Below are 12977 nucleotides of genomic sequence, written 5' to 3'. Positions count from 1 at the left end.
ATTTTGAACTAATTCTATATACACATCTGATTTCCCTCCTCTCCTTGAGTTCTTCTAGTTTGTTTCTTACTTGGGCCTCATTATTATTATAGTGCCTCACAATCACTAATGGATTTTATCTTCACAACCACCCCCGGGAGGTTAGGAAGCATTTTGTAGATGGGGAACTAAGGCACATGGGAGATTAAACCACTTGTCCAGCATCACACAGATGTTCCGTGGCTAAGGCAGGAACTGAACCCAGATCTCTTGAAAAAAAACCAACAACACACACAGGCCACTGCCCTAACCACTAGACCACCCTCCTTATGCTTGGTAGAGCCTGCCCAAGAAGTGAGACTGTAAACATCACAAGCGCTTTGACTTAACAGTGCCAGTTTGAATGCCACCATCCCAAGGGCTCCATGGAACGTTGGGACCGGAAGGTTCCGTGGCAGTTAGGAGTGACAGTTGGAGGGAACCGGGAGGAGGAGAGGTCTGAAGGAAGGGCAGGGACAGCAGTAAGGAGTCTGTGAGGGGGGAGGAAATGGAAGAGACAGGGAACAGGCCACGGGGTGGGGGTGGGGTTGTAAATAAGGAGCCAAGGAAAATACATGAGAAGGACAATGGTGAATATGCGAGGGTGAGTTAAAGAAGGGGGAAGGGAGCAACAAATAAAATATAATAGAAACCAACAGAACCAGTGGGAAATTGAGAGTGAGGGGCCGAGAAAGAGAGTTTGAAACCCAGCTAGAAGGAGAAGGGAGATCAGCCTCCAGTCCCCTGAGGAGGGAGAAGATAAGTATTCAAGTTAAAAAAACAAACACCTTGACAGACATGTAGAATGGAAAGATTGTGCCACACCAACCCCAAGGTGAAAGTATGGAGGGGGAGCTCCAATGCTGAGTTATTTTTACTCAGTGCAAAATCTTCCATGTTAAATGGGAGCGGGATTGACTCTCAACCAGCTGAGGAAGGGCATTGACCATTCAGATATAGGCTCCATTCAAATACAGTACACTCCCAATTATCCAAATAGGATGGGGGACAAGGATTTTATTGGGATAATTGGGAGTTCAGCTAATTGAGAGGGCAGGCATCATTCAACCACGGGGTGGCATCCCACATGGCCAGGGGCTCCTGCTCCTAGCTGTTCTGGCTGAGGGAGTAGGGGGGTGTTTCTGTTCTGTTATCTGAGCCTCTGTATTATCTGAACTCCTTCCTTACTTATCTCCCAGTATGAGAAGGGGGTGGGGGGTGGGGAGAAGAGATTTGGATAATGCAGAGGTTAGAATAATAGAGTTTTGGGCAAATGGAAGTATACTATATTCCTGGCCAAAAGAATGGGAGCTGTAATAGCTCTCCAAAGTTTAACAGGAGGAGATAAAGTGGGGGGATTTTTTATAAAGTAAAATTAGACACAACATGACTCTGATGTGCATTCATTAGAAACAATGCCAAAGAGATGGAGCAGATAACTTTACAGGTTTTTCTCATCTCTGTTTTCTCTGATTCTCTATGATTATGGTAATAATTTTGTATCATCCAAAACATGTCCATGCATCTGTATAAAATGTACTATTCAGTAAAGGAGTTACTTGACAGAAATGTTTGAAACTCATACTTCCTTTGAAAGGTTGAATCGATATTATAATGCACATTAATGTACTCTAGTTGGGTCTTTTAATAAACTTTATTGTAAATGAGAGAGAATACCACTATAAGTAATCATATCTTTTTCTCCCTCTCAGATAAGCTACCATATAAAAATTCTGTGGGTTATGTGTGAGAGTTACTAATGCTAACACTTGTTATATAAGGAGTGGAGTAAACTTGTGCAAACAAAATTGTTTTTTCTCTTCTTTTCTGCAAACCAGTATAGGCATTTGTAATGAAGTCACAAGCTCATGTTTAGATCATGTGTACTATCTTGTATATAATCTATGCTATGATGTTACAAATTTAGCCTCCTTGGTCAAATTCTATGGTGACATACTCTGTGCAACGCCACTGACTTCAGAGGGATTACACAGCGTATAAATCAGTGCCAAATTTGCTCCTTTGACTTCAGGTTAGGCACAATTGGGGAAAAAAATGCTCTGTGGATTCTGAAAGACAAATATGGGGCTTGATCCTTGAATCCTTACTCAGGCAAAATCCACCAATGATATAAAGTGAATCTATCTATCCGGCACCATCACCATGGTATCTGAGCACCCATGGACATACTGTAACAAAGGCTGATGGAGCAAAATTATTTTCCTCTCTACTCCTATTTAACAGCAAACAGGATGACATGGCATTTTGGAACCAGAAATTCCCTAGCACTTGGGAGTGCAAGTTGCTGTTGGGAAGCTGGGGAGAAGAACAAGGGGTCTGAAAAAAGTGCAGTGACAGCAGTGACTAAACTGGGAAGAGAGTGGAAGACATAGGGAAACAGAGATCCAGGGAAAATGTGTTAGAAGACCTATGATGAGCAAGATAAAGAAAAAAAAGGTAGGGAATGGAAGGAAAACAAACAAGCAAACAAACAAACACCTCCACAGAACCAGGAGGAAAAACACAGGGGCTGAAAAAGGGAGTGACAAATCGATCTAAGAGGAGAAGTAACTTAACTCAAAATAGAGTCTTGACTGGATAAGGACATTGTTAATCAGGAAGAGCTTCCACATTGGCTCCTCATTCTTTGAAAGATTTGGGGCCTTTAGAGTGGAGATGCTTTGATCCCCAGCATTCTGAGCAATCAGGTGGAGAAGTAATCAGACCCAGTGCCATTGATAGTCCAGTGGCAATTATATAGCAAACGTGTTAACTAAAAAAATTGTATTTGTGATATGCTGTTGACATGTATAAGATAAACAAATCTTAATGAGAGACTTTTAAGTTGCCCAAACTAGTACTGTACATTTCTAGGTAGAAAAATTAAAAAGAAACCAATATAATAAATTGGTAAAAATACTGCATATACTTAACATTCATTAAGTATTATTAGTGATCATTCTCATTATTAAAAATGAACTTCAAATATACATGGGAATGTTGTACTTGGTCAGTATTATATGTACTGAATGCTAAAGGCAGTCAGCATTTACACAGCTAAAATCTAACCTTTTAAAATATTTTTTTTAAGGTCCCATTCATTGGACCCTTTAAGCTATGATGCTTCAGGATGTATTATTACAAGGTCTGATACTGTCTGGAGCCATCCTTTGGGGAATCAAGTATGTGCCATTTTTTTCAGTATATAAAGGAATTTTCAAAGTTTCTTTGTAAACAAGCTATACTGGTATATTTCAGCAAAGTGCTGATCACCCTCAACTCCCAGGAGCCTTAATGAGAGCTAAGGGTGCTCAGTACCCCACAAGAGGAGCTCAGTACCTCACAGGTTCAGTGCCTAAAAGAATAGAGCATTAAAGGTATTTCTACACTGCAATTAAAAGCCCATGCCAGCTCACACAGGCTCGCAGGGCTAGGAGGTCTACTAAATTAAAATGTAGATGGTCAGGCTTGGGCTGGAGCCTGGGCTCTAGGACCCTGTGAGGTGGGAGGGTCCAAGATCTGGGGCTTGAGCTCAAGCCTGAATGTTAAGCCTGCAATTAAACAGCCCCTTAGCCTGAGCCCCTTAGCCCGAATCAGCTGGCACAGGCCAACCATGGGTGTGTAACTGCAGTGTAGACATACCCTAAGAGGGCAGAGCTGTCCAGCAAGATTTCCTGGGTCTTACTGTTACACAGAATGACAAATAAGGGGGATGATTCTGCAACCTTTATTCACAAGAGTAACCCCATTGAAATGGGCAACATTATGTGGTAATGTAAGGATTTTTTTTTTTTGGTAAGGAATGCAAAATCAGGTCTGTTACAAGTTAAGATTTAATAAGACATGATGTTAAATAACCAACTCAGCTGAAGTTTTATTTATGTAAGACAATGAATCAATACTTAATACAGCACTATACAGAAAGGAAAATCATACATTACCAGTCTGAGACTGGCAAAGTGTGGGCAGCTTACTTCACTTCTAAACTCCCCAAAACGCCTCCCTTATATACTGGTATAGAACAAAGAAAATCCCTTTAAATCTTTCTTTCCCAGGGTTGGACTCACTAAATCTTTATTTCCCATGCTTTGATCTTATTTTGAAAAGTCTCAACCTATCTAACTAATAAGCCAATGACATCTGTAACTAGTTTATCACTACTGATACCATCTGTGGCCATACTTAGTATTCAGTGACTTAGACATTAATCAATATATTGCTCAATGATTTGCTGTTACATTGATTATAGAATAACTCTGTTATAACAAATATATCCTGTCCACTTTATCAGTTACTAGTATCTCATCAATTACAGTAAGCATTTATGAAAACAAGCATCCTTTGTTAGTTATTAGTAGTCCTTCCTGGGCATCTGGACTAGGTCAGGAAGGTCAGGGTAAGAAGCAGAGTGGATAATTAAATACAGACCGATTACCAACAATATAGCTCAGTTTAAAACAAAGCACTATTTTAGACACCCTTTGGCCAATACAGCAAGAATTCTGCGATTTTTGGCCAGGGAATTATGAACGTTTAGTATATAAAAAGAATAATAAAAACATCATATTTACTAACAGGCCAAAGGTTAGTTTTAGTTGTTATAGGCCTGATCCTGTGCAATAGAGTACCCTCAAGTCCCGCTGAAGTCAATAGGAGTTACCGGTCAGGCCCATTGTCTTCTGCTAGAGCTGAAGTTTCTCAGCACTTCACAGGGTCAAGCTCTACAGCTTATTTCTACTCAAATGGTATTACTAGATGCACTGACATCTAGTCATAAAGCTTTTATTTCTAACTGACAGTAATGTGACAAGATGTGACTCTTGCAAAAATATTACAATACAGTTAAAAAGTAGACTAAAATTGTATTTATATCAGGATTCATTTGTTATCCACATATGACAATCATTCATATTTCTTGATAGATGTAAATCTCTGCTTAACACATTAGTATAATAAATATTTCCAGATATAACACAGTAATTTAATACTTACCAAATGTATTTCTAAAATATTACTAAATTTAAAACCTTGAATTTTAACCAGATGTGTTTCCAGAAAATGACTCGGGTCAGATACATATTTTTCCCTACTGGGGTATTACTACATAATTTATTATACTGAGGCTGTATGACCTAAATCTAAAACACTAACCTAATTTGTCAACCTTGATTTTTACATCCTTGTACATTTTACCTAGTCAGTCCAAAATAAAAATTGGGACTACCTACCCAGCATTGCAGGATTCTTTCACATTTCTCTTTACAGCTGCCTGGACTGGGAACTGACTGGCAGAGACAGTGGTGAAAGGATGAGGATGAGCATCCTAGCCTCTTTCAGTTGAAAATGAACGGGGTAACTTGTGGGGCTTGATGGGGAAGTAAGAGTTTGGAGAGGCTCATGGAGGGGAAGAGTTCTTTCTTCTTCCCCTCGCCAATATTCAACTCCCATTTTGGATCTGTCAGCCAGATACAGTGTTTCTGGGACTGCACAGCCTAACCAGTCTCTCTTTCCTTGGCTGTTGTCAGCCAAGGAGGAACACCGCATCCATCTGATATATCAAGGGGGACTTTGCATGCTCAATCGCTCTCCTAACATAACTAACTGTTATGTATAATAGCAAGTTGGGCAAAATCACAAATGCTGTCCCAGCAAAGGGATTGGTCCGCCAAAAACATAGCTACTTTAGCAAGCAAAAGAGGCATCCTTCTCAAAACAAGCTTAACTGTCTGCAACTGCATAGTCTGGCTGCCTAACAGAGCTGCTGTGAATTCTGCAATACAGGGAATGTTGGGCCTACACTAGTGGAGCTACCAGGTGGAGGCCTGACATTTTCACAACCAAATGTTATTAGTCTTATTCCTAGTAGAGACAACTAACAATTTTCATGTCTGTATGTCTGTAGCTGTTGGTCATTACATATGCACAGCATAAAAAACATCCTCACAATTAATATCCTTGTAAGCATCAATTTTCACAGAAAGGCCAACGTGTGAATGGAGATGGAGTGTGAAATAATGATGTCTCTCCAGAACAGGACTACAGCACATTGGTGGATAATTTGTAGAAATTTGCTCTGCTGTTGTCTGTGCCATATAAACATTTTCCAGTACTGCCAATCTAGTACCTTTAGTGAGTACTAAATTCACTTAAAAGAGATCAAATACATTTTTCAATAGGCTGTTTAATTATAAAAAATTATACACACATATATGTATGTATATATCTATTCCCTTTGTAGACCCACATATATCAATATTACAAAGATAGATTTTTCACAGCTCTAAGTTTAGTTTTAACTAATTATGGGCCAGATCCTCCATTCCCAGAATACTCAAAAATCCCACTGCAGACAATGGAAGCTTTGGCACCAAAAAGACAACAAGTTGGTGCTCTGTACACATGTGCATTTAGCATTGAATTTGCTCCCCTCACCCACATTAAAATGTTCAGGACAAATAAATCATGACATAAACATCAATTATATGTATTACAAAAGTAGTATAATTTTTGTTGTTGTTGTTAAATTATGGTCCTGGTTGAAGTCAACAGGAGTTTTGCTATTAACTTCAGTTGGAACAGATTCAGGCCCTGTGTTTTTTTGTAGATTTAACACTAAAGAAATAAAGAGATAATTCTTATTTGTATAAAGGAGGAATGTCTCTTTAAAATAATTTATTTTGTTAAACAGACAAACTTGGTAAAATGGCTGTGGTTTAAAACAATAACAAGGAAAAAATGTTTCCTTTCATAGAAAAAAGTTATTGTTTAGTGCAAAAAAGTTCTTATGTCTTCTTGGTCTCTGCTTCCATGAACATTCTGTCCACGTGACCGTACAGTTAAGGGTGCAAGCTATAGATCTGATCTTGCAGACGTTCATGTGAGTAGTCCCACTGAAGTCAGTGGTCACTAACACAACTCATGTGAGTAAAGGCCCTCTATTTAAGGCCCTGATCCTGCAAAGACTCTTGAGAATATGAATACATGCCTGTCCACATCTAGGCAAATTCCTCTTCAAGGCCCACTTTTACTAAGTTGGTTACAGTGAATCAAATGAGCTTTTGTAGGTTATATACTGTTTTTCCTCTTCCCCCAACCTACGTCTACTTGTCTGACCTTAGATTGTATGCTCCTTGAAACAGGGAGCATCTTCACTGTCTATTTCAGAAGCATCTGCCACAAAGTGAGGACTACCATAAATAAATAATCACATGTAATCAATTATTTATTAATATATGTATTATTTAAAAAATAAAAATGACTCACAGGGCCTGATCCAAAGCCTATTGATGTCCATGGGAATCTTTCAATTTACTTCAATGGGACTACTTACACGAGTTAAGCTACTGATATAGGTAAATCTTTTCAGGATGGGCCCCAAATTCCTGAAACTGTTTTTCAAATATCATCTGGATTATTAAAACTGAAATAATTTTTTAAATTGAATTATTTCTGAATCATGCTGTTTATTTAGCTTTTGCATTTCTCTCAGCTTGGACAATAAAAACACACTAGTCAGTTTCACCTTTATTTCTAGTCAGTTTTATTTTCAGGTTTCCAGGCACTATACACCTTTTACAACATTTGGATTAAAGGGGAACAAAAACATACAAGCTGATTCTATTGCAACTGAAAATTGTAACAAGGAAATGCATAGAGCTAAGGTTTTGTAAACAAAATTTTTTGTTACAAACTCAATTTTAGGCCAAATTTGACATAATGCATATATTTAATTTATTATTATTGCTGTTCACACATTTGTTTGCTTATAGTTGCAAACATAAAACAGGATACATCAACAACACTTAGAAAACAAGAAAAAAGCAAGCAATCTGGCAAAACCAAGTTAGAAATTATATGTATAAAAGAGTTAATGTTTTCTGTATTTCAGTTGGTGTATTCTTACAGAGTAAAACATGTATTTTGTATATGTTCTGGATTTTTTTTAAACGTTTGAGGAGTTTTTAGATTACATCCTTGTTTAATACACATCTCCCTTATACTGTAAAGCCCTGTATGTTCTGGATATTGTGGGTATTTATATAGGTTGCAGCCTTGTATGATATAAATACTTTTTGTACTCTAGGCGGTTGTTTTTAACTGGCTCCTCACATCGTAGCTTTGTTTAATATGAATTTTTTCGTCTACTTCTATTTGTCCTGGATGTTTAGGGGGTATTTCCCCCCCGCTAGATTGCCTCCTCCACTGCTGCAAATATATTTCTGTACTCTAAAATCTTGGATTTCTTTGGGGTGCTTTTCCAGCTTGTCCCCGGTCTAGATTCATTGTTTGCGGTGCTCTGGAGCCTGGGGTTGTCCGGGATGTTTTGGGTGTTTCAAGTAGGCTGTCTCCGTGCCTAATATAAATTTCTGTTGCACTCAGGAGGCTCCCTGCATTTGCTCCGGATGGTCGCGGGTTTTTCGTGCCCGATCGCCCTGCCCTGTGTGTTAGCTCTCTTCCCTGTGCGGTGGCTGGATGGAGGCGAGCGTGTTGGCTGCTGCGCTTGTGCCCCGGTGAGAGGGAAGCAGCTCGCTGTATCTCTGTGCAATGGCTGCGAGTCCGTGTTCCGGGCCGGGCTCGGGCTCCAGGCCGGGATTTGGGCGCTCCCTGCCCGCCTCCCTCCCCCTCCGCCCCCCCGCCCGGCTGGCTCCCTCCCTCCCCCTCCCTCCCGGCTCCTGAACTCCAGCCCCTCTCTCTCTATCAGCCGCTCACTCTGTCTCAATATGTCTCAAGATGGCGGCCAATGTGGGATCGATGTTTCAATATTGGAAGCGCTTTGATTTACAGCAGCTGCAGGTCAGGCTTCTCCGCTCGCCCCGCCGGCCGGGCCGCGCCGCCGGGCCCCCACGCCGCTCCCCGGCCCGGCCCCCCGGCCCGCGCCGCCCAGGGGGAGCCCCCCGCGCGGCCCGGCCCCGCTCTCCCCATTGATAACTGGCTTTATCAGAAATTGATCCTCTTTGTTCAATTCATCGATCAGCCCAAGATGGCGCCGGAGCCGCCGCCGCCGGAGTCGCCGCTCGCCCTGTCCCGGGCCAGCCCCCCGGCGGGGCCGTGCGGGGCAGAGGGCGGCCGGGCGGGGGGCAGCCCCCGCTCCCCTTTATTTCTGGGAGCCGGGGAAAGTTTATTGAGTGCTGGGACTTTGTGTGGGGCGCAGGCAGCCGGCCGGGCGCAGGCTGCAGCCTCTGAGCGGCTGGGGCTGGGGGCGCTGTGGTGCCAGCGCTCGGCGCTTTTAAAGCAGCCCGAGCCACTCGCCTTCCCGGCTGCTGCCGCCGCCGCCGCTCGGGCAGGCTCTTCCCCCGGCCGGCTCCCCCCACAGCCGGGGCAGCGGACCCCAGTGCGGGGGGCGGCCTGCCAGATCCCCTCCCGCTCGCGCTCGCGCTCCTTTCCCAGGGCTCCCCCCAGCAGGGAGCGTCCGGCCAGCCTTCCCTAGGGTCCCCCAGCCCCCGAGCCCCCCTGCCTGCCCCGGGTTTGTTTACATCTCGGCATCCATGGCTGGACCTTCCTCCCACCCTCCCTCCCCGGGTGGGTTTGAATTTGCTGACGGGTTCGGGCCGCGGGTGCTGGACGTGCGGAGATGGGAGGGCTGGGCTGGGCTGCCGGGGTTGGCACGGGGGTGATCTGGCGTGCGGTCCTGGGGGGGTTCCGGTTCGGGCTGGCATGGGGGGAGTCTGAGCTCCGGGGCCTGCTGGCGCTCAGGTCCGCGTATTGCGGGGGCTTAGGGCCGGCTGGCCCGGAGGTGGGAAAGGAGAAAGATCCGAGGGCTGGGTCCCGGTTGGGCTCAAGCTGGCACAGAGGGGTGTCTGTATTGGGGGGAGGGGGCTGCGCGGTCCGGCTCCTGCTGGCTGGCCCTGAGGATTCTAAAGTCCGATTCTTGCTGGGGCTCGGGAGGCTCTGGGTCCTGCGGGGGCTTGGGCTGGCACTGGCGGCTGAGCGGGGCATCGGCTGGGGTGTAAGCGGGCAGCGTTGCATATATTGTGGCGTATGCAGTGCGTTTGTTTCCATGCTGGGGATGGAGGTGGGAGCGAAGAGTCTGATGGAAGTTAGCTCCTGCCGGCTTCGGAGGGTTGAACTTCTGGGGAGTGGGAAGTGTGTCGGGGAGACGTCCTGTGTGTGTGTGTGGAGGGGGGTATGGTATATTCTGAGCTTATCTCCGAGTGCGTGTCTCTGGGGCTGACGGGCATTTCCTCCTGCTGTAACCACACGGCGTGAACACCGTCTCCCTTCTGTCTAGGACCTGACACATGCGTTGAGTGTTGCTGTTTTAACGTGGCTACTCATAGCGCTTAGGAATCCTGTCCTTTCAAGAAAAAGTACTTGCTCTGCAGCTTTCCTTTACCTTTTGGGTGTATGCCTTGATGAGATTCAAGATCCACTACTTAATATACGAAGAGGGGGGGGCGGAGGGAAGCGATTAGTCGGAGATTTCCCTGCCGATTAATAGCACTGCAATATATAGCTTTATCGTACTGTGGTTGATTGGTGCAGGAATATTGTGTCCTGCCTCTTTAAATCCTGAAACGCGTGGAGTTTAAATAAACTGGCTAGGAAGCTTTTGCTACCCACCCTTCGCCCCCACTGAGGAGTCTGTATTCAGCAAGTGCCCAGGCTTAGAGTGCAGGCAGCCTGAAAGGAGCCGGAAATATGTTACATTGATGTTTGGCATAGTTGCAGTCAAGTTAAAGGTGAGAAGATGCTGTCAGGATGGGTTTATGTTTTGGAAAGAAATTAAAAGTATAAGAATATGGGACTAAAACAAGCTGCCTTAGGGGTCTGTGCGGGGATAATGATCTGCCTTTCTGGGCTGTTGAGAGGGTTAATTAGTTAATGGATGAACAGCACTGGGAACTTATAGCACTTTCCGTTTTTCAAAGTATTATCTATAGTGGGTGGCTGGTGCCCTCTGACCTTCAAATGGATTACGGGGTGGCAAGAAAGTAACTTCTTGTTTTATTTCTGTTTTTTTAAGATTTTGGATTAAGGTAGATTTGGCTGAACTTTCCTAAATTGAAAGGATTCTTAATAGTAACCCAGAATACCTACAGGAATACAGAAAATGAGAGCCAGATGCAGGATTGTATCAAATACAATGGTTTAGATTAATATGTATTTAAACAAGGTCTGACAACCTTAATTGTAAATGCTTGATTTTGCATATGTATATGTGCAATTGTACTTCCTTAGAATTGAAAACTCAGCACTCCTAATATGATTTTTCTTAAAGTGTTGCACTTAACACAGTAGAAAGGTATCTAAAATACATTTTTGTAAAGAAAATAAAGCTGCAACAAATGTTTATTGATTAAAGCATATTACTCTAAAGTAGCTATCATGTAAATCAAATTCTAGAATGTAATAACACAGCCAAATTGCATTGTGAGAGATTGGTCTATTCTGTTTTTACTAAAAACAACTCACTTTTACTATAATTTAATTCCTGTGCATACTGTAAAACCTGTTGTAGAGTATTAATGTGTAAACTTTAATCTTGTGTATGGTAGACTAAATGTGACAATCTGACTTCAGCAGTGCTAGGCTTCCCTTTTGAAGCAATAATGAGTTAGAGTTTATATTTGAGCACTAAAGCCTTAGTCACTACTTACTTGATAACTTTATACATATTATATGTGAACTGTATGGATCTAGGTTGTGTGCCCATCAGCTAAATCACTGAGGAATCTGTATGTAATAACCTTTGTGCAATTTCTGGTCACAGAGAGTTTTGGAGTAACCAAAGAGATGGAGAGGTACATTCAGACAAGCCATTTACTCATGCACAGAACTGTAATTTTTGATTTCAGATATCTTTATTTCTCTACCTCCTCCCCAACCAGCATGATGGGAAGGAATAAATTACTCCATCCTGAGGATAAAGCAATACCTCTTTGTGACTCTCTGTATGGCGGTGTGGGGGGCAGTTTCAGTCTTACCGTATTTTCTGTACAAGGAGTTTTTCTGGCATTTGTAGTGGGGTGTTCAACCAACTGTGGAACTGCATAAATCAAATGTTGTGCTGTCTGCACTTTCATTGCCTCACTCAGGTGGGAGATTCCATGCATCTTACAAGTAACACAGTCCCACCTGTGTTCTGTCAAGAACTTCTCCAGCTCTGGCTGTAGTTTGAAACTAGCTACAAGGCTGCATCAGTTTCAAACTATTGCTCCACCTACCTTTTTGCTGGGAAACTTGAAAGGAGGTCAAGTGAGACTCTGTTGAAGGAAATAAGGGACAAAAACAGGCACACATACTATCTAATGGTAACTGCCCCTTCTCAGTCGTTAGGGGAGCCATGTTTACTGTTACTAAACCTCTACCTGCACTATAACATAAAGCAGTGGGTGTTTAAATACTGCAGTCAAGATTGTATCTGTGTTAATTAAAATACACAGCCAAGAACACTATTAGCTCTGACTTTTGTATTATTCATTTAACTTTTAACTAAATTTATTTTGCTTCTCAGCGGAGAGACTTCAGCACTCGGAGGCAGGCCTAAACCATCCAAGAAAGCTTGGATTAAACAATAAAGGTCTTACAACTTGAACATGTTGGAAACAGAAACTGTAAGGTTTGACAGGTGTCAAACATGAGTGCTCCCTATACTTGCTGTTGAGATTGTTTAAAATGGTTCAGCTAGGCACCAAGTTCAACCCTTTTTCCTAATAGAGGCCATCATGGTTCCTGAATCAGGTGTTGAAAATGGTTTGGCAGCACCTCTGGACCACTTGCCAAACTGGGTTTAACCATGCACTAGATGACGACCTGAGATCTCTTCCAACCCTAATCTTCTATGATTCTATGAGTGAGAGAGGAACCATATTTGACAGCTGATGCCAAATAAGTCAGTGTGTTGTGCAAACAGATCTTTGGAAGCACTTGGCTATCATTGTGATGAGCATGGATTAAATACCTAGATGGATGCTTGGTGGAGTGCTGTACTGTTGCTCTGAAGAGTTGCAGCTACAACT

At 42.9% G+C, this 12977-nt stretch overlaps 1 protein-coding gene across 15 annotated transcripts in view; it reads left to right on the top strand.

Moving 5' to 3' along the window:
• The first annotated feature begins 543 nt into the window (after positions 1-543).
• CUX1 (cut like homeobox 1) overlaps positions 544-12977 on the top strand; it is a 417182-nt gene continuing 404748 nt past the window's right edge. For 6 of the 15 annotated variants that reach the window (XM_044993434.1, XM_044993431.1, XM_044993435.1 and 3 more), the window contains exon 1: positions 8671-8811. In XM_044993434.1, the coding sequence (XP_044849369.1) occupies positions 8749-8811 (63 nt within the window). In that variant the 5' untranslated portion in view covers positions 8671-8748. Of the gene's footprint in view, positions 623-1960; positions 2476-3109; positions 3201-5283; positions 5371-8205; positions 8529-8670; positions 8812-9996; positions 10698-12977 lie in introns of those variants that run through there. The other 9 variants (XM_044993425.1, XM_044993421.1, XM_044993419.1 and 6 more) reach the window with 8 other exon arrangements.

The sequence above is a fragment of the Mauremys mutica genome, chromosome 19 (genome assembly GCF_020497125.1).
Source record: "Mauremys mutica isolate MM-2020 ecotype Southern chromosome 19, ASM2049712v1, whole genome shotgun sequence".
Lineage (NCBI taxonomy): Eukaryota > Metazoa > Chordata > Testudines > Geoemydidae > Mauremys > Mauremys mutica.
The sequence above is the reverse complement of the archived record's forward strand: the minus strand, read 5'-3'. Positions and strand labels throughout refer to the sequence as shown.